This window comes from Anopheles funestus, chromosome 2RL (genome assembly GCF_943734845.2).
Source record: "Anopheles funestus chromosome 2RL, idAnoFuneDA-416_04, whole genome shotgun sequence".
Classification (NCBI taxonomy): Eukaryota; Metazoa; Arthropoda; class Insecta; order Diptera; family Culicidae; genus Anopheles; species Anopheles funestus.
In genome coordinates this window covers 88,783,148-88,805,293 of record NC_064598.1, presented here as the reverse complement: position 1 = coordinate 88,805,293, position 22,146 = coordinate 88,783,148, and the positions used below count along the sequence as shown (strand labels likewise).

The 22,146-nt window shown below is 41.3% G+C and overlaps 1 protein-coding gene across 2 annotated transcripts in view; it reads right to left on the bottom strand.

Annotated features, from left to right (window-relative positions):
• Positions 1-22,146, bottom strand: part of LOC125762159 (potassium voltage-gated channel protein Shaw-like) — a 51,695-nt gene that overhangs the window by 5,395 nt on the left and 24,154 nt on the right. For both annotated transcript variants that reach the window (XM_049423986.1, XM_049423987.1), the window contains exons 3-9: positions 16,844-17,581; positions 14,603-14,752; positions 13,908-14,040; positions 13,178-13,357; positions 11,355-11,831; positions 6,508-6,804; positions 3,077-3,286 (exon numbers count right to left, since the gene is read on the bottom strand). In XM_049423986.1, the coding sequence (XP_049279943.1) occupies positions 3,077-3,286; positions 6,508-6,804; positions 11,355-11,831; positions 13,178-13,357; positions 13,908-14,040; positions 14,603-14,752; positions 16,844-16,887 (1,491 nt within the window). In that variant the 5' untranslated portion in view covers positions 16,888-17,581. The remainder of the gene's footprint in view (positions 1-3,076; positions 3,287-6,507; positions 6,805-11,354; positions 11,832-13,177; positions 13,358-13,907; positions 14,041-14,602; positions 14,753-16,843; positions 17,582-22,146) is intronic.

Here is a 22,146-nt window from a genome sequence, read left to right as displayed (position 1 = left end):
ACCGAGCGTGCAACTGTCAGCCGACCGTTTTGTTTTGATCAACTTTTCTCCCTTGAAGAATGGACAACTGGAGCACTTTCCAGCTCATTTTCGTTCGGTGTGTTCCTTTTTTTTGAGTATTTTTTTGTGTTGCTATCCATTCAAAACCCTTATCGAATGGTAGCAAATTGGAACAATCTGCCGGGTTTTAAACGAGCTGTCAAGTGCAGTTAATTAGAACGGAACCAGCCTTTGCCTTTGGATGGAAAAGGTTCGTAAGGACTAATGTATTGAGTTCGAAGTTTTGTGCGGGTCTCGTTTTTAAATGCAGTCATACTATTTTAACACACTTTATAATAAATAATAAATTTAAAATAATGTGTTCTTAGGCAATAAAGAGTTTGTCACGTAATTTGCTAACGATAAACATAAATAAAGAGCTATTCTAAAAGCACATATTCAAACAAATCCGTTTTATTTCATTTTAAGGAGAAAACGGACAGAAAGGAACATTTTTTCATCGTTTTAAACGCCTTTGCTCGATAGATAGTATTTTAATTAAAAAACGGTACTCCTTTAACATTAAAACAGTACTCTTTACTAGTGATTGCATACTTTCAGGCGCTGAGCATTTTGATGATATTTTTTTTACAAACAAACCACTAGAGTCTATCTACCATTTATAAAGATGTAACCAATACCAAAACCATCACATTCTGAAAAAAATTGCAATAAAATGGAGCTTCTCCGTTTCGCTTCGACGAGCTACACTCGCGACAACAATTATCTTAAAATATCCTTCCGTTTCTCGAACTCTCTTTCTCTCTGTTAGCTCCGTTTGCAAACATGATCATTTATCAAATAACCCCCGAACAGAAACTGGACATAACTCTTGATAATTCTCATCTTGAGACTAGACAGTTCAGGTTGGGATATAAAATTTAGAGCCACCATACTTCGCCGAACGACAGGTACATAAATCATAACTGACGCGTCGGAGTGGAACATAAATCTACAAATTAAGGTCAAGATTAAGACGATCTAGACTTTCACGGCACTGCAAACGAGAAATGATGCTTTATTATAGACAACCAATAACGGACGCTATTTCGAGTATGATGAATTGATAAGCATTAAAAATGAAGAACGAGATTGCGGGCCAAACAGGTTATTGAAAGCGCCTAAACCGCAACAGGAGCAGTACGGAAAAATGAAACTCATTTTCAAACATCATTCCGTCGAACTGCTAATGGAAAACGATCTAGCAGTGTAAAACCAATCGCACATCCATGAAACTATAAGCAATTTCTCACCCGAGAGCAGCTGGCAACAAGGGGTACTGAAGACCTAAGTTTCGCAGTGAAAGAAGCTCGCTTTTTACTGCTCGCTTCGACCCAAGATAATGTTTCCGGCTGCGTGAAAGTTTCCGCCAAACGCTTTTTTACTATCTCCCTGGTGGACCGTAGTTTGCTCGGGTTGTTACGAAGCAAGTCTGTTGGAACTTGGAGCCAACAAGAATCAAAGTCTGCAAAACCCGCCCACGTCCACCGTTTGCTACAACTCACTCGAGCGAACCCGGCGCATAAGAAGGGAAAGTTATCACTATGCAGAATTCTTTCGCACTTCTTGCAAAACTTTCTCATTTCCCGAGGCAATTTTGCTTACAGTTTGGTACAGCTTTAAATCAGATCTCCGGCGCTGGACGGAGATGCCCTTGGCCGGAAAGGCAGTCGGATAGTTTGACAAATTTGCTTGCTGTTTGCACGACCGTACCAGGCACCGGGGCACAGGATTAAAACCGTTAATCATCGCATCAGCCAGTAAGCGCGCGTGCGAACATTGAACATTGAGTGTCAACTTTATCGGAACATCGACACCGAGAGCGGCTCATCATCGTTTGCCGCCATGTGCTGCTGGTGTTGGAATGTCTTTATTGGCTTTTTTGTTTTTCCGAGGCAAGAATGGAGCAACAGGGAACTTTCGCTCCGTAAGCTCTTTTCGAAAGTGTCGGAAGCGAACCGCAACAACCAGCGGCACATCGTACGCGCTTCTCCTAACAGTTTTTCGGGTTAGGGAAACACACTTTCATTCGTTAGTAAAAAAGTTCACTAAAGCCGTGCACGGTCATAAATCGTACGTAACAAGGCAATGGATGTCTGTCATGCCACAGCACTTCGCTTCCGCCATTGCGAAGACTACTTTCATGTTTGATGAGTTTTGTTCGAGCGCTTAGTTAGGGTAGAGAGCTATTTCACGAGATGAAGAGAAGCCAACCCAACAACATGCTAAAAAGCAATGAAGCAGCAAAAAAAAACACCACCACAGAGAAACGATTCGCTTGTCTTGCTCTGTACCACAGTCACAAGATGTTCGTTATGGGTGATTGATGAACGAACATGTTTAGATTTGCTTACGGTGATAAGGAACACCGTAACGAGTGGTGCTTCCTCTTTTTGGAAATAAAGATGTGATGAGTTCATCCAACCTACGACCGATACAAAAGTGAATGCAGTTGTGTAAGAGATTGTTTGTCGGTTTATTCACGTCACAAAGACATGCATATCATTTCTCGGTAATGAACAATCGTAATGCAGTGTGATAAATTTCCAAGAGAAAGATTTGAAAGATAATAAAATGAGAGGTTTTTTTAACTAATTTATTTAAATTTTCTCAGGTTCATTATTAAGAAATTTAAAAGTGATATGTTAACAATTTACCCGGTATTAATTTTTGGGCTTTTTGGTGGGTTTTTATCAACCGAAATAATGAAATAATTTTATGAGTGATGATTTATTAATCCGATTCGTAATCAAATTAAATATTTGGGCCCGTTTTTAACGAGTATTTTTCTTAAGAGTTTTTCCTAAAACAGAAAATACCCTAATAAGTACATCACTATCTCCACAAAACAAATTTACTTCAAGAAGCCATATAAAATATTTATTCATCCTTTGAAACAGCTCTAATCTGTATTTAAAATTAAAGACCCCGTTTCGGTAGTGAGATCATAAAGCTTTAATCCCTTCCCATAATTAAACCAAATAATTAAGAACTGATTTATAGAGCCTTTCCAAGCTGCTCCACCAATCTCACTTACCTGCGTGTGCGAGTAGAACATGGAGAAATTACTAACAATCACCGGTACCGGTAGGGCGATCGTCAACACACCGGCAAGGGCACAGAGTGCACCGACGAACATCCCGACGTAGGTTTTTGGCGCCATATCACCGTACCCGACGGTGGTCATCGTAACGATTGCCCACCATAAACCGAGCGGAATGCTTTTGAATTGGTTGTCTGGGTTGTCCTGCAGAGAAGGGAAGCCAAATTTCACACAACAGTTAGCTTACTGTACACAACAACAATCAAAAGGTAGAGAAATAAAAAATGAACAATAAAAAAATGGAAGAGAGGTGTTTTAGGAACTCAAAATGTAAAGTGCGAATTGTTACGTGACATAAATGTGACCCTTTACATTTATGTCGAATGTCGAAAGATTACTACTGATGTATGCGTAACATTAAACTGTAAAGCATGTTTTTAAATCCTTTAAAGACAATAATGACCCGCACACCCGAAAGGCTTTTGTTTCGGGTCGGAGGGTGTAAAAATACAACCCAAACACGTAATCCCCTTTTGAGCGTGTTTTATTTGTCATGCAGTAAGCTTCACTGATAAAAACAACAAATCACTCACACATCGAACCCATTTTACTTCACTTTTTTCTCTCCTTCTCGGAAAAGTTGTACCGCACGTAGTCCACCATGGGACGTAAATGATTTTTATCCATCCGTATCATTAGCCGGCTTTACGATTTAATCTTTAATTATGCTTCCTGCGGGATGCGAAGGCTCAAACATTGAACATCGGTACTTTCAACTCAACGAAATAACAACAGCAAAAAAACGAATGGTGTCAGCTGCTAAGTTTCAAACTGCGAGATTAACGAGGTTTGAAAAGGTCAGCAGAAAAAAAAAATCAAAATGGCGTTTCGGTGAAACGAGAAGAGAGCTTTGAAACTCCTACCTCTTTCACTGCTCTGGCGTAACGCCACACAGATCGGTTCGCTTAATCGGCTAACACACAAAATTCAAATTAATTTACCCTAATCAACCGTAATCTCAAACCGGGCGCACAAATCTTTCGTTTTGCCATGCACCAAACCCATCCGGGACGGTACAGCGACCCATTCACATTGGACAGATCATTATTTTTAAGTAACTCCACCATATCTCGTTTGCACCCTGTCCTTTTGGCTTTGAAAAGCGCGGAACACTATACTAAACCGGGACAAGCGTGTCGCCGCTCATTAGCGACATCTACCGGGCTGTGCGAAAATCAACTAACGATTGTTGTAGTTCTAGCCCCAACACCCATAAATCCCCCACACACAACCATAGTAACCGGGCTGGGCTACCAACACGGATGCCGAATGTGTCGTGCGTCGGTGAATAGTTTTCGTCTACATACCGCGTTGCGTTACCAGCGTTACACGTGGCGTCATGCCCGGACGCCATACTGTACGCCATTAAAAGAATGAACTGGGAGGATGGAAAACCATAAAACAAAACAAACAAAACTTTATCTCATATCGGCATACGATTGCCCGCGGCAGAAACGACGAATGTTTTTTGTGCAACGGTCGTTAACGCGGTGGAGTGACGGCGTTGATGTAGTGTAGTTCTCGGTTCTGTGTACACACCGTGCGGAAAATGGGCAGAAAGCACCATCAAGATGAACACAAAACTACTTGCACTAGCAGCATGAAGAGCATGAAGCTTTCACCGCCAAAGATAAATGTGATATGTGCGCTCATATTTTCTTCGCATGGAAAATTACATTTATGCTGCATTATGATGATGATGATGATGGAAAACGATAATGGGGCCGAAGAATGCGGGTGCAAGTTCTGTGAAGAGGTCAAACCGCATTGACGTCTAAACGTTATGGCAGTTGGAATGGCTTAGCGCCTGCAAAACGGGAGGTTTAATTTTCTTTTCAAGTTTATTTTAATTATTTACCGCCACCCGAAATGGTGAAATCTTTTTAATTAAATTGAGGAAAAAAATAGACATAAAAAAGCTAAACGAAAAGCTTTGCTTTATTACTACTAAAATTCCTCTAGGCAATGCGCCAGAATGTATGCAATACGCATTACTAATTCATTTTGTTAACAATTTCTGTTTGGAAATGAAAAGGAAAAATGAGATTCGAGTGCAAATAGTAGATAATTGAAAGTGAAATGATTGTTATACTTAGGAATAAATTGCTGATTGAATCAATTAGTAATAATGTAACAATTTCATGATACTAAGGCGCTTGACGGCATCTAATTGAAATACAATAGCAAATAATTAGTAAACTCATTAACGTTCATCAATACCACCATCCTTTTAAGTAACATCACGACATCAAAACCTCAATTAAAACCTGATCCCACTAACACAAAAAAGTTGTCGCCTTTCCCTGTTTATAGGAAAGGAAAAGTTTCGATGTTTTCCTTACAATCCTTAGCCCTCCTGAAAGTTAGTGAGAATTAATTTAATCTATTACAGCTAAACAACAGCAAGCACCTATTAATTTGAACTTCACAACACCTTCAGATTGCTGGAAGTTTCTCTCCCACCCAGGATTGTACCCGGAAATTGATAACGACACTGTTGCCCATTTACGGCTATTCACCTGCCCGTTGTTGCTGTTGCTGTATTGTCGCGCATAATGGAGATTACTTAAGAAAAGTGTCGAACATCATTGTTTGCCCGCCGTCTGACGCTATTGAACCGTTCGGCCATTGATTCTTTTAATGGCTTAATAGATGAAGCGCCACTTCATTTAATATTCTTGAATCAGTCGTCAGTGGACGCTAACGAACGGAGCTAGACTGGCCGGAACAAAAAAAAAACACAATGCGGAACATTTTTTCCCCTTATCGTTTTGTGCTTTCATTTCAATTTACTCCAGCTCAAAGCGCAATATTGTTCGCTTAGCTACGGTTCGAAGCGTTCAGAATGGATTTCCACAGTTTATTGGCACAATCATAACCTTCACCGTTGCTGGAGCTGTCTCTCAAAGGAGGGAATGGGCCCGAGTGAAAGAGTTTGTCCGACACTCGAATCAATGTGCGCTGGCACTGCGGATAAAACCATCGAAGTGGTTATGAAACCGGATATTATAATGGAAAAAAAGCAGAAGGTAATTTTTATCTTTCTTCTCGGAAACCATTCGTGACATTCGACCCAGCAGCGGTGATTTGGGGCATACACAAATACATGCTCCGTCTGGTTTACCATAACAACAGGTCATAATCACAAAACACATACACCACACCACTCGTATTAGGTTCGTACACAAGAGACCGAACATCATCCGCAGTCATCGGTTCGGCGAAACTGGCAAGAGGCTTTCAAAAGGTAACATCTTGACGCAAACAAGACGATTCGCACACTCGTAGCTACACTTGTCCACACATTCGCAAGCAGCCGTATTGTTTTACACACCCACAAGACATATCCCATCGACCGTACTTACCTGCAGCTTTTCCGCGTAGTACACCAAGCTGGCAAACACCACGATACCGAGCACCAGGAAGAACACGAGCAACGTCAGCTCCCGGGCGGACGCCTTGAACGTGTGGATTAGGATGCGCAGACCGGGCGAGTGGCGTGTCAGCTTGAACAGCCGCAGGATACGCACGATCGAGAACGCTTCCAGCAGTCCCGTCTGTTCCCCCATCCGCTGGCAGACGTCGGTGTAGAAGCTAAGGGTAGCCGCCAGATCGATGATATTGACGGGCGATTTGATGAACTCGAAAATGTTCGGGGTCACCTGACCGAGGGGAGAGAGAGAAAGAGAGAGAAAGACGAAGGTGGAATCAATGGTTTGTAATGAGGGTAAAGGTGCAAGTGTCAAGCACAATTATGTGCGCTCAAGTGGGCACTCGAGACGAAAATAACTGCCGTGTTTTTTAGTTGGAGCGAAGAAAAGCACTTCAAGTGACATCGATTGCAGGGAAAAATCAGGTTCAACATATGGTACGAACGTTCGTTTATTATCATCAAAAAAAAAACAAAAATGCCAGGATTTGTGCCAGGGATGCTTGTAAATCTGCATTTGATAGTTGAATGAATATTTGATTGTTTTTCGTCGAATAATATCCCAGCTTTTAGGTGGAAATCAAAACGATGAATAGTTTTCAGAATTTATTTTGAATTTATATAGGGTCTTTTCGTATTTATAGTCTTTTTTAAAATAAAATATATTTATGCACATTGGGTTTTAAAAATGTTTCTCTGTCTTTACAATTGCACAACTTTAGATGGGCTTTTGTTTTTACTTGCATGATTTTGAACTCCCGTGTATTTAATGTATTAACTGGTTATGCAGAGAATTATTAGTTTAAATTTAATATATTTTTAATGTTCCTTTGGCCGAGGAAAAGTAGTTGTAATTTTAATTTATACAAGTTAAATTTAATTAAATCATAAAAAAGGAATAATGTCAAAGTGAAAGTAAACAACACAACAAAGTAAATAAATTGGCTATAAAACTACCATTAAAATTCAATTAAGATATGATGCAGCTATCATAAACCACAGCCCTACATTTCATCAACCACAAATAAATGCAATTGATTTTACGCCGTGCTTTCCCATTGTCGTCCTCTCTCTTCCATCGCTTAGAACCGAAACTGGCTGTGGGATATTAAATTTGCATCAGCTGCATTACACCGACCTGACACCGAAAGGTTAACACCGACCGTATCCTGCTTTTCTAAATATTTAACAGCCCCATAATCGCTCTTGTCCCACAACCGGAACCGGCTAAATTTATTCGATTTTAATTAGCATCATTTCAAATTCAAACACCAATACGGACGAACAGTAAAATGGTTTGTCCTTGAATGGCTATTTCACACTTCACGAATTTGTCTGGATGGGGGAAAGCTGAAAGTTTTCGAGGCCATGGATCTTTGATTTATTAAACAGCTTTAAACTGCCTCTATGGGAGCCATCAATCTTCAACCTTTACGGGTGTATGTCGAAAACTGGTAGATTGAATTACGAACAAAAGGCTCGTTGAGTGTGGAACTTTATCTCTTTTAGCAAAATGAATTCTTCAACCAGTAGTGCTGACTCTTGCAATGTTTGCTCTTTACTATCTCCCAGATACGGGTTACAAATCCGTTCGAAATGGAGAAATATACAGCATGTTAAACTTATTAATTCTTCGGTGGGTTTCGCCACCACACATGTACATCCATATTTGGTTGTTTATCCTCGAGCAACCAAGATCGATGGCAAGGCCACAACATTGCCTCTCTACCCCTGTCACGAAAAAAAAGAAGTCCTATGCAAACCAAATAAACCCATAACACAAATGTGTAAGCATACGTTACACATTCCCTTGGTTCCGGGCTTTTTGGAAGGTTCCACACATTCCACAGGAAACGGCTGCCCAGCCACACCATGGGCCGTTCGCAACGCAAAGTCGATATTTCATAAGCTGACATAAATACCACCAACTACTCTTCTGCACACACACACACACACACACGCACGCAACCATCCAGACACATTCACTCGCACTTCTTCATGTGCCAGCATTCCAAATGCCAAACATGGCCCACCGTATCTTGTGCACCCCAAAAGCGTCCTTCAGCGTCACACCGAAACCGGATGGCTTTAACCTGAAGGCAAACGCGCAAATGATATTTATTTAAATTTATAGCATTTTCTGTTTGTTGCTTCTCCGTTTTTCTGCTCCACGCACTGTACCTTCCGTTCCGTCCGGTTAGGGTAGTATCATAAAATTAATGTGCACTAAGAGACTCGGCGCTTGTGGCGTGTTGCAGGTATAGATATGCAAACGTTGAAAACCAAGAAAGGTTTTCAGAGTCCAGAAAACTTCTTCAGCAAAAATAGAAATGGATGGCTGAAGGAACATTTGGCAAAGTTCTAGAGATGTAAATCGAATGGACTTGCCCAAGTATCTTCACTGTGGAGCGATTGTGGAAAAGCAACCACGAAAAATATTTAACATTTTGTAGGTTTAATCCTTTCGGGCTGACAATGTTAGTCAGTGGTTGTAAACGAAATATCTCCTTAGTGTTGTCTGCAATATTTTAAAAATAGTTACATGTTTTAAACTTTGCATACTTTTAGGCGAAAAATAAATTAATATAAGGCAAACATAAATCTTGGATTAAAACGATCACTCTAATGATAATGATTGATATGAAATAGATTTGTTTTTCTCTTTGGAATTCAATACGAAAAAAAACTTTTAACATCCTCTCATAGCTCAATTATATTATTTTTTAAATTGAATTTTATTGAAGCGAACGCTATAAAACAGACAACGTTCTCAGTTATTGGAATACTTTTTTTCATAAAGTCTACCTTGTGTAAAAATCTGTTCTAAATCTATTCTTGTTGAAACCATCCGTTTGTCAACTACCGTACTGCTAGGGATAAATGTACAACTTTAACGTAAAGCTACACAACGAGCGCACTAGCACGACCGGACACGAAGAACATCCGTAAGCAGATGTTAATGTCAGTCCGATCCATCGTCACGATTACGAGGGTTACGACGATTACGTGTATTTAATTCTCATCCTTCCTGCGATTTGCCACACAAACACAAACACACAATCGGAAAGGTACGGACGTACTAGGAAAACAGGGAAGAGCTCAAATGACGGTACTCGACCCCGCCGCATATTACCTCGACCTAGTTGACTTGTCTTGACACCGGTGCCGGAACCCATGGCTAACCGTAACCATATCGTCACGATAGTTAGGTGTCATTTGGTGTCATTTGGTGTCATTTTAACCCACACAATCTTACTGCACATAAAATAAGGCCAGCAAGTGTTGCTTACGTGCTCCCGGCTAAGGGTAGCCATATGCTAATAGTGTAATATGTATCTGTGTGACGATTGCAAGCAGTTCCCGGTGAACTTTAATCCCTCACCAAACATTCTATTTCACATCCTGCTTGCTTCAGATCGGAACGGAATTTTTAATGCTACTTTCCAGTGTGTTTTGCGGTGTGGTTTGAAAATCGACAACCATTCATTAATCAAAAAACCCCTTTTTTACGATGGTTTTGTTTGTGCTGACTCAGACTACAGTCGTTTTGGGTTTTGTTAATATATTCGGAAAGATGCTATGGTAAAACTTCTAGCTCGGGAAGGATTTCAAGTTGATTGATGATTTAGCCGACCGGTAATGATTGTCCTATCGATGATTGAACGAGGTCGGTTTCGAGTGCTTTTGGTGGTTTGCCGCTTCATTAGAACTTTATAATGATTTTTTTTATGCTCTCTCGCACAAAAACTTTATTGAAAAGGGCTTTTTTTCTACTTTTACATGAATCATCAGTCATGAAATAACAAAAACCTTTATCTCGCAGTAACGATGATGTTCTTGTGAGGAAGATATTTCTGTTAAAAACACAAACAAATCCTAATGAAATGTAAGATCATCTTACTCCGGGCTAAAGCGTTCCGTTTCTCATTTGAATATTTCCAACCAACGCATCCCTTTTGCTTCAAGTACTAGTTTAAGTTTCAACATACCCTTCGGGGCTACCTAAGCAAAATATAGTAATGAAAGGAAAACATCTCTGCTAACACAAATCTCTACAACTTCATCACCTCCGGTCCCGTTCCGAACTCTACCTTGGATGTCGTGCGCCCCACTAGCACCCCACTAGCAGAGCCCAACTACCCAAAACCCGATGGATAGCGACAGTACCATGATGAATGTCAATGTTTATCCTATCAAAAGAAGCCCCACATTTGCGCCCAGCAAACGACGCAAAGACATTCACTCCCCACCGTGACACACCATCAGCTGCCAGCGCTAAAGTTGATGGTTTCAGGCTAACGAACGGCAAAGGGCCGAAGCCTATCATTAATCTCGAACAGCATCTGTACGGGACCAAAAACCCTCACTCAGTTGACAGGGCTTCGATACGATTGGGATCATTTGCGGGTAGGATGGCGCTAGCGAGAAAAAAAAAACACACACACACACAGTCTCCTAACTCAATTCAATCTGCATGTGCCACGTGTGAAGGACGATGATGAGTGAAGGGAAGAACTTTTTGCTCGCAAAAAAATGTGGGAAGTTTGTGCGTGAAAAAAGCTATTACACGATCGATTGGATCATAAAGACCAGACGCACCAGCTGCTTCCCGACAACTAACGATCTGGAAAATGGAATTATTTCTCGGAAGCCTGTTTTCTGCCACCAAACGCGCAATTTGTTTAAAGAGGTTTTCGAAAATCACGCTAACCAGCTGGGAGTTCACAATTTCTCAAGGTATCATATCTCGAATTGGTCATGTTACTGGCTCACGGCACTTACCACCAATCGAACGGTCAGCTCGATGATGAACCACACGTTGCAGACGAGCTCGACGTAGAAGAAGGCTTCGTGTGGCTGACCGTATGTTTCCTGCCAGTTTTCCACGATGCTGGCACCCTTGCCCGAGTTCATCCGGTAGGCGCTCGAGACGATGCGTCCGGTTCGCTGGGTGGTCGTTTCCGGCCTTGTCGGTGATGCGGATTGGCTTTCGGTGGTGGCACTGGTGGTAGTGGTGGTGGTGGTGGTGGTAGTGGTGGTCGTAATGGTGGGTGAACCATAGTCGAGTAGCAGCTCATCCAACCGTCCATGCTCGAGCAGATCGTCCAGTGTGGCTGGTACGTCCGGCAGTACGCCAAGGCTGCCGTTGGTCGAGATGTTCAGGATGGCCGGTATTTCCACCCTTAGCCCGGGGTGCGTCTTGAGGCAGAAGGATATCACAGAGATGCAGATGAAGAACACAGATATTCCCGCTACAATCTGAAGGAAAGGAAAGTGAATGGAGAATGTAATTTAATTCATTTGGCGTCCCCATCATGCTGTATTGCATATTTTTTTGTTTAATTTATAATGTACAATAAAAACTTTCAGAACAAACAACAACATTAATGTTGAACTAACCGCTGGGGTTTTGGCTGCTAATCGGATGATGTATTGTCAGGCGACGACCTTGAACGAGACTGAGTACTCCTTCTGCCAAAATTTCTATATTTCTATTTCGATCAAATTTTGACTTCTTGATATTTGTGTATATTCCGTTTTTGTGCGTATCCATCCTTTCATTAGTGCAACCAACTTCAAATACTCTGCCATTTCCAGTGAATGGAAAATAATGAGAAAATTAAAAATTTATCAGAGGTCGGACATACTACTCTATTAGCACTGGATTGATTCTTCTGGATTGGATTCTTCTGGATTGGAGCACTGGAGTCTGGATTGATTCTTCTAGAGATCATTAGAAGCTACTCATGATGGTGAAGATCATGGAGAAACTAATCAGTAAAATGTCAAACGAATCTGCTAAAGCTTTTTAAAGTCTGATTACTAATATATAAACTTACCATATACTACTCATTACTGTAACAAGTGCTCTTGAAATCAAATGAATGAAATCATGCACTGTATTATGTATTCTGATATCAAAAGACCTCTGTCAATTATTCTTTCACGATATAACTACACCTCGCCTTCATCACAGCCGTTTGATCGTTTGACTCCAAGAACGCAAATGGACATTGAATGAAAGTGGGAAATGGACTGTCCATTTCATTTGCTATTATTTCCCCGCTCCCCATTTCATTCCATTAAAAATAGGTCCTTTCTTCTTGGCCATGCCGTTCGGACAGTCTCAGATGCAATGCTCTCTGCGGAATGCTTTTCATCGACTTCTTTTGGTTTCAGCACTTCCTTTCGGACGATGTCGCGTTGAATCAGTACCAGCTATCAATTATGTAGTGCCGTCACTATTGCTTCTACCTACTGCACGTTCCGTTCGGACGGGCGATGTCTTATGAATTCATCATTCCATGAAACATTTGCCAATTTGCAGCCGGCGAAGAAGATATCTACCATTCGCTTCGCTCTTCATCCCGGATGGAATCCAATCACGTCGCAATCGATACGATCAGTGACATAATTTGCTACCCCATGTCGGTTTACCACAAATCTTTCAACCAACGGAGAAATAGACCTGTCTATGGTGGTTCTGGTTAGCTGAAGCGTTCTTCAATTATTTCATGCATAAATTAAGTGCCCAAAATAAAGTTGACCCCGTTCCCCTCGTGCGGTTGCATCCCTTCGACTTGTCCTTCCATGCTTCCACTTACCTTAGCACCGGTGGAGCTCGATGGTTCATCAAACAGGGCCCAGATTTTTGGTTTCGTTCGCTGCCAGCAGGTTAGTTCACCGTTTAGCAATGCCTCCTCAAAGCCGAACAAACGCGCAATGGCCTCTTCGGACGGTTGCTCATCGTCTAGCTCCAATTTGTCCAGTATCGCGAGTGTGCTCTATCCCGGAAAAAAAAACATAAAAAACCCAACCACGGAAAAGAGGGAAAATTTAACAATTCCGATGCATAACCAATTTCTTCCGCTTCCGGTATACTCCCACGTTTGGCAATTTGGGTGCCATTTTGCTGTGGAAGAAATATGCAAATTTTGTGCCGATGCGCTTCTGAAAATGTTGCTATCGATTAAGCTAGAGATAATCTTGAAATAACACCCAAAAACCTCAATCTTTCCGCAAAACCGCATTTCGGGTTTGTCAAGATCGGGGTTTTAGATAATCAAAAAATGAATCTGTTGTACAAAGTTTTTGGTTTTAGTTAAATATTCATTGATTATGTCGTTCATGTTTAAAATGGGTTTCAATTAAAATCGAATTTTTATAACCAAAAACCAAAGCTATTTTTCTGATATTTTTATATTGAAATGTTTCTTTCTAATGCATCTGCATCACAATCTGCTTAATAGTCCACATTCACTATAGTTCACATGCTATGAATGATGCTTTAAAATTCCATTTAATTCATCCTTCCACATGCAATCTCCATCCTACCTGTGTATCACGATGTACACTGTACGTAGACCAGCAGCACGGTTCAACCTGGTTCGAATCGAGACCCCAAAATTCCAACTCCTCCTCAAACAGTGGCCCACAGACATCGGTCGGATAGTGCAGCTTGCCAGTTCTGTAAAAAAAACGCCAACAGAAAATAAAACACTCTCATATGTAAGTGGAACAACTCCCTCTTTTTTCGGTTGAAGCATCTAACGACTCCCAAACTTGATTCCATGAAATGGTGCACACGTGTCAGCAAAGAATGACGATGATATAAATATCATTCGCAAACAACATGCAAACTCCGTAGCATTGCGTTGCTTATGGCCGAAGTAGTTTTCTTAATGGCAGTACATTCTGCCTTACGCTGAAATATTTCACTCGGGGGTTTCTGCGATAAAAACTAGCGTCCAGTAGTTTCCACACTGCGTAGTTTCTGTAAGTCTTCACACGCAAGTTATGTCTTTATTGCCGAGAGATAAGCTTCATTGAAGGGTTTCCCTTTATTAGCACGCTATTGTTGTACGGGAAAAGCTAGTCCATGTCCCCAAAGTTCGACCAGGAGAGGGTTTGTGATGAGTCGTTTATGTAGTAGTCGAGTCTTTTTTTATATACATATCTTGATAGCGTTATGAGTGGTGACGAGGACTTTAGCTCTAAGTGGTATTGGGTGAGAAAATCGAGTCCCTTACCTATAGTAGTTGAGGACTTGCGCAAACACTCCCGGATGGCGGTCGAAGAAGTATTCGTTCAGGACGGGATCGTAGTTCGCTAGTGCCTCCGTTAGTCGCGATAGTCGTGTGGCCGGGATCTTCTTCAGTGTCGCCTTGTACGTCTCATACCTGCAAATGCAATGGTAAATACTTTCGGTTAGCAGCATCATCGAACTGTGCATTGGTAGTGAACGGAGTGGGTTTCGGCAAGTAAACTACACTCCTTTTATGTTTGCTTCGCACAACGCTCAGCAGTGTCTTCCGTCACACAGGGTAGCTCATCTGGAAGCGGTCATACAGTGTAAACATCATTACATATTCATAGCCTTAAAATTACCGTACCTACACGCTCAGCACCGGGTAGAGAAACTATCTCACAAAGAAACTACAACGTGTGGTTTGACTCATGTGAAAAGAGAAAGGACTCCTCCACTTCTCACTTGCACCAGAGTGACTCGTTAGCAAGAAACATTCTGGCTACATGGGAACTGGTAGATAAATACATTCTCACATCTTAAAAGCTTCACTCTCGTTGTCTTTTCTACCACTGCTTGCTAACTTTGTGCTCGCTTCACTAAAATGGCTTAGTGAGGCAATGAATCGTTCCTTTGGCAAATAGTGAACGGCAAACATTTAACTTTCCCGCCATCGTCAGCACAAGTGCCAACGTTAACGAACCACTCTTCGGTGGGTTTTTGGCTGCAGGAGCTAAATGTTGTTGTGGTTATGCACAAATTTGGCAAAACTTTGATTTCTGGTACGAGAGTTGTGCTTTTTCAAAAAGAAAATATATTAAAAATTTATTGATTTCTTTGATCTACGGAAGAAAATGTACTTTCTTAACTCTTTCATAAAAAATAGTTTCTAAAATAAATCCTTAAAAGTACTGTAATAAAAACTTCGAACACCGAACACCATTTTGGGATATTTTTTCTTTTCAATAGTTTCACTAGGCTTGCAACTCTTATTTGTGGCGTACGATATTTGCGTCTACAGACACTTTTGCACTACAACGCCTTCCAACAAACGAGAAAACTTTTGCATTTCTTCCAGTCGAGAATTTCTCCACTAGAATGGAAAATCAAGAATCTTTCCACTACTAGAAGCATCTGCTTGTACTCTTTTTTCTTTGATTTTCATTCTTCCTTGCTTTCCAGCTAGTTAGTAGACGGTTCCGTCATGCTAACAAGTGAAAGTCTTTTCTCGCTATTCGAAAGCCATTATCGTCATCGTTGTCTAACGCTTTGCTACCAAACAAACGAGCGTGTGTTGTTCGGTGTCCACCAGGTTTATTTTGCCGACCTGGCGGCACCTGAGGTGAGATAAGTTTTCTTCCATGCCGTAGCCTTGAGTCGTGTCGCCATTTTGGACAATTTATTAAAGCACAACACGCCAAGACGCGCCCAAGAATGTTAGGAGAAAGTTTTCCCCGGAGAACAACCACGAACAACGATGGTGACATGTTGTCTTGTAGAAGGAAACTACTTCGCAAACCTGTTCTACCTGAAGCCAATTAGAATAGTTGAAGCTGCGTAAACTTCACGGCTTTATTGGTTTTAATTATCAAACAAGGCCACACTAACTTCGCAACCGTGTGCCACAAGTCGTCAGGCCCTTTTAAAGTGTCCCGAGCACACCAGGAAGCACACTCCCATATTGCTTGGCTGTAGGTGTAAGAGTTGGCGTGAGTAACACGAACACTGGAGACTTGTTAATATAGTTAGCCATTATTGTCATTAGTCACGGCAAAGGTCTGGGCCACGGTGGGCCATGAGTACGTCACCAAGGAAAAGGGACTAGTCATCCGAACGTCAAAACTATTCGCACCGGGGATAGACAGCAAAAGGACAAATTGTGACACAACAGAAAGGAGTTTTGGGCGAACTTTTGGTAGGAGTTCTAGCCTTCTTCGTTGAGTTCGACGTTATAAATCATGACCCTTGGTGAAGGTGATGACATATATTTAGTGGGGACAATGTAAGGCTAAGGGAAACACATCACACACCTAACTCGTTAACTTTGGAAATATCATCCATCAGCTAAGCTACTAAAGACGTTAAAAATTCCCTTTGTTATTACTAACAACGAGCTCAGAAAGAATTAAAAATAAAGTTTTGTGCAACGGATTGCATACTTCGGTAAATAGTATACATTTAGGCGCAACTATTGCAAAGCCAAAAAAAATATTAATTTATATCATTCGAGTTTTTCTCAGCTTACCTGATGCCTCCTACGTTGAGTATGATGCGATTTTCGCCATCCATGTTGTCTGTCCACTGGTTGGAACTTTGGCACACAAAACTACGACACTTACAACGCTCATGACAGTTCACTAAATGTGCTTACACTCCGAAAAGAACTTAAGACTATCTTGGCACACTTCATGCAAGATCTTTTAGCTTACTTTTTATAGTGCAATAACTTCAAATCAAATATCTTAACTGACGCTACTCCGTTTTCTACTCTCGTGGTAACAATGGATGCCATTCAAACCCTTCGCTCAGTCTGGAAGGTCGTCTCACTGCTTCACTTCACCATCACCTTCACCTGAACTGGGATGAACGGAAGTGTTACATATGCTTTCAATTCCTCCACAAGTGCATTTGCAGCACGCATACACACAAAACCCTACCGCGGTACGATACGGCATCCAGTTCCGTACTGGCAGTTGATTTATGGATTATTATTTATTCGTGAACCTGCTCAACAGTACCTTGCCAACCCGATTTCAGACGAGGGCTCGCACAAAACAGCAAACGACCACGGGACGGTGAGATGAATTTTTCGAACCATTCTTTAGGTTTGCTTGCTCCAAAAAAATGGTCGTGCCTTCAGCAGCATGTTGGGCAGGATGGCATGATGATAGACGGCACCGTGACGCTGGTCGGTGGACGAGTTTTGCCCGAATCGTTTGCAATGCTGGACACCGTGGTCTACGTCGTCCGATCCCGGGCACGTCTGTAATGGAAAAGAAGAAAACATGGGCCATGAAAAATGAGTCTGTAAGTGTGCAATTGGGGGTCGTAAAAATTTCATCTCTTGCTACGATTGGCACGAGCAAAATGATTCAGCGATGCAACGTGTTGGACGCTTGCGGGAGCGAATGAAATGATTGAGATGAAGTATGGTCAAAGCTGTGTTCTTCAAATATTATATTAATCAATATGAGATAGGTTTGCTAACTTTGATGACTTCTGCAAGAGATTGAAATTATTTAGACTTTGGAGATCATTTTAAATATCAATCGAACAACTCTTGCGCACATTGACCACCAAAACATTTTTGTGATGATGTAATGTACATGTTTAGCGCAATGATTTATTCAGTGCTGTTAAACCTTCATTTCCTGATGCGGTAAACCTATAAACTTGGGTAACACTATTAACTTGCCATACCACATTTATTGCAACGTTAATATCGTTGCGGAAAACCCGTTACCACTACAACTGCTCCCACACCATTACAACGGTTACCCAAACCTAATAACGCTGAGGTTAACCGACAGTACAATCCATTAAACGTAACCCTAACCAATATCCCATCCGGTATGGGGCATCATTGTACATCAAACCGAACACTCCCATTGCCTGGACACCGTCCACCCATTCAACGCAATACACCCATCAATCGTTCATCGAACTCGTTCGGGTGTTAAGGTCATCAGCGAGATTGCACATTGATAAGAGAATTCGCATTCCTGGGTTTGGGTGGATTTTTGGCGAAACGAGGTTTTACTACGATCATCCCAAAACGTGTCCGTCGATCGTGATAAGCGGATTAATTACGCCAGCGCATCGTCCTCGCAATTAAACGGGCCGGGCCCGGCATTAAAACTGAGGGTGATAAAATTCTCCTCCTAACGGCATGGACACGCGGGTCACCGTGATTGAATCGGAATTAAATCAGCCAATCAAAAACAGGGGTAGGGGATATAAAAACAAAATAAACTTTTGCGCACCCACTTGTGGTAAAAAACGATTCATTAACCCTATCAGGTATGGGTGATTAAGGTGTGAAAGCGATTTTTGTGTTGCTTAACTTATCATCATTTTCGGCGGTTGTTTTTTCGTGTTTAATCTCTGAAGCTATTTGAAATTTTAATGAAAATATACGAAATTATGGAAAATGTCGCTGATCGGTAGAAGATTAAATTTAGTTATGAAAGATGGAGGTTCTTTTTAACAAGGATTTATTCTACTGTTCGTATTCTACGAAGAAAATAAATGTTTATTAATTCAATTTTTAAATTAATTTATTAAAACGAATAACACACGGAGTTTTTTCTTGCAATCTTCCCAAAATAATATATACATTTAACTTTGTAAAAAATCCTCTCCTCTGCTTTCCAAAGCCAAGCATCATGTTGAATTTTTGTTAATTTGTTGTACTTTTTTGAAACATGAAAAAAAATATATTTACAACACAAAACCACATCCAAAAACTCAACAAAAACATAGATGTAAAGCGTACAAAATTTGCTTCGCCCATTTCACTATTCCTTCAAACAGACAAAAGACAATCTTGCGTCCAGGAAATGTAAAGCGCTGTTTTCCGGCTCGGCTAATTTCTACGCTGGCCATCCGTCTTGTCGCATTCCCATTCCAAAAGCGTCGCAACTGTATCAAGAAAACCTCAAATCAACACGACGAACCTCAGCAGCAGCTGGAACTAAAGCGTGGAGCTTCAACACACACACACACACAACAATCAGAAACCGGGCATCACATTGAAAGAGGACCAAATCCGGTGGTTGAATGAAACTTTTACCTCACGAAAAAACCGTGCCACGAGGCCGAAGTTCACTCGGTTCACTGCGAAAACCGCAAAGTTAAGCGCGTTTTGTCGGAGCACCCAGCCCAACGTTTCCAAACGCTCCGCTTCCAACGGATGAACTCGCTCGCAAACGAAGCATCTCCGTTCGGTTTAACAAAACTTGAGAAACGTGCCGGAGCAAATGGGAAAGGAAAACTGGTACAACGGTGCAGCAGCAGTGGTTTAGAAATTTCGCAAAATACCGCAACATGGGAAAGAACCGCTGGCGAACACGGCGAAGAACAAAACCAGCAGCCCAGCAGTAGTAAGCTTTTTTTACGGAACAAAACAACCCGCAACCGAAGAAAAAAAGGTTTCAAGACCACGAACCAAAGAAAGCACCATTTCCATGACGCCCATTCCGCGCACGACATAAACGCTTGCGGCCATGTTACGTACACTGGGTCGAACAAAAGAAGAACGCCCAACCGGCACCGGTCGGTATAGAAGACGCGCTGCTGAATGTAAAGTGAAAGGATAACGAAATACAATAAAAACAAAGTGTGTTCGTGATCCTGCCTTTTGTGTGATATGGCAATTGGAAAAATGGAGACATTTGCAAGCGTTCATTTATTTATTCATTTATTTATTAGATTCTTATGCACACGTAGGCGAATGTGTTTCATCAGTGATGGCAAAGGTTTTTGGGAGGTTGCGAGAAACCTCAAATTGACCTTTGATATGTACGATTGTGCCATTTAAATCGGTTTGTCAACGTTGCGTGTGGGAGAATAAAATATGACGGATAATGTTGGGCTAAGAAATGGTTTTATTCGCATAAGGTAGTTTAAAAGTAATTTTATGCAACGAAGAACTATGTCTTTATTTACACAGAATGTGCGATGCCACTAATATAATGCAATAAATAACCGTTCGAACATGTAAAGATAATAAATCCGATAAGGGATTAACGACACGTAACGCAGAAAGTTAGGTCGATCCGAATCAGTCGAAAATGAGATAGAAAATGTCGGGAAGCCAATTTATGTAACCATTTTAAAAAGAAAAAAAAATGAAATAGAATTTTAAATAGCTCAAATTCAATTTGATACTAATATGGCAAAAAAAATTCATTATTCACATAATCGCTGTTAGATCTTCTCTTCACAACTCAGATAAGCATTTGCTATAAAAAACATCAAAGGACTACACAAGAACGCGAGATTTCGTTAAACGATTTAAACGCAAACGTTTGCAACGTGCAATTGATTTGGCAAACATTCGTTCTTCCGAACAATACCAAGCACACGGCACGGTAACGTTCCCGCATCGGTGTTGTATCACACTCGACGTCGTCACACTCTTGACTGACAAATAAAAGGTTCAACTGACAAATAACCGTCTACCGGCAGTGCGAATGATTTGCATCCGTGCCATCGAAGGACCCAAACAAAACAGCTTCTAGTCGTGGGCAGAGATCGGGCAAAACATTCCACCTGAAGCAGCCAAAAACCCACTACCAACCGTTTTATTTGACTTCTACTTTGGCCGGGGTTGGTACTTGAGAATTCCCCTGCAGGGGTTTAAAATGTTAAAAACCCATGCTTCAAAGTGCCAAATTTGACACAGCATTTGTGTTATGTGTGTTCCATTTCACACCGCACCACCGGTATGGTTCGATCGCTTGATCAAATGATCCTGCCCCGGGCAGGGGAAGAAATGATTCACATTGTGGCAAATGTTCATGTGCATACCTCACATCAGCTGTCGGAAATCACATCGAATTCTTTTTCTTTTCGGTCGTCCAGTGAAAATTCTTCCGAGCATGCCACTGATTGGAGCAGGCATCCTGACGATCGCATGAATGTTGAATTTGCGGCCAAAAAGCCAAATACGGTGTGTCGCATTCCGTTGACGTCCACCGTCTCCAACAGGTGAGAAATTGCCCAAGCCCGACGATGCTGTCCCATGGCACTGGATTGCTTTTCGGTCGGAGCTTTTCCGGAGAAAGCATGGCAAACACCAAAGCGCGCGCAACGAAAGAAAAGTCAGATGGGAAATAATCATATACGAGCTGTTGGTAAACAACGACTGCCGACTCTCAAATGAATGCTTCCGTGCGGAAAGAATTGTCCCGGCTTCCCCCGAGGGATGAAGTACATTAGGCAGCGTATTGCTCAGGACTAAAGTTCCCAATTAAAGCTGAATCTCTTGCGTATTGTGTCACAAAGCTTTAGAAAAGTTTTATCTCACTGGTGGAGATCTTCTATCAGATTAAAGAGGAAAATGATTTTAAATGCTGCGAATGGAAAATTATTTTGATAATTATCTAACAAGTTCTTTTATAAAACGAACCAATCGGAAAGTGTTCCCTCTGTTAGGAGGTATGGTTTTGAAATTCTATTTTTCTACAATCATTCTTTCCCTAAAGACCTTCTAAAGCTTTGTGCAAAAAAATAAACCACAAGCTATATTGTTCGTACGGTAAGTGAAAAACTAGTATCATTTGCCAACTATTCCCTCCGACGGGGTTATCACCTGGTGATACTGGAAAGCGGTCTATTTACTTGTCCGGTTTTGCAGACCACAACCGTCCACTCTGGCAAGGATAGATTTCTGTTTTGTTTCACCTTGAGCATTGGTGAAATCCTTTGGCAAAAAGCGCTCCATTCCTCGTACAAAACTCCAGTACACTCCAGTGGTGGTAAGCAATTTGAATAATAATTTAAATTTGTTTTCCGACATGTTTGTTCTCGACCCGGTCTTAGTGG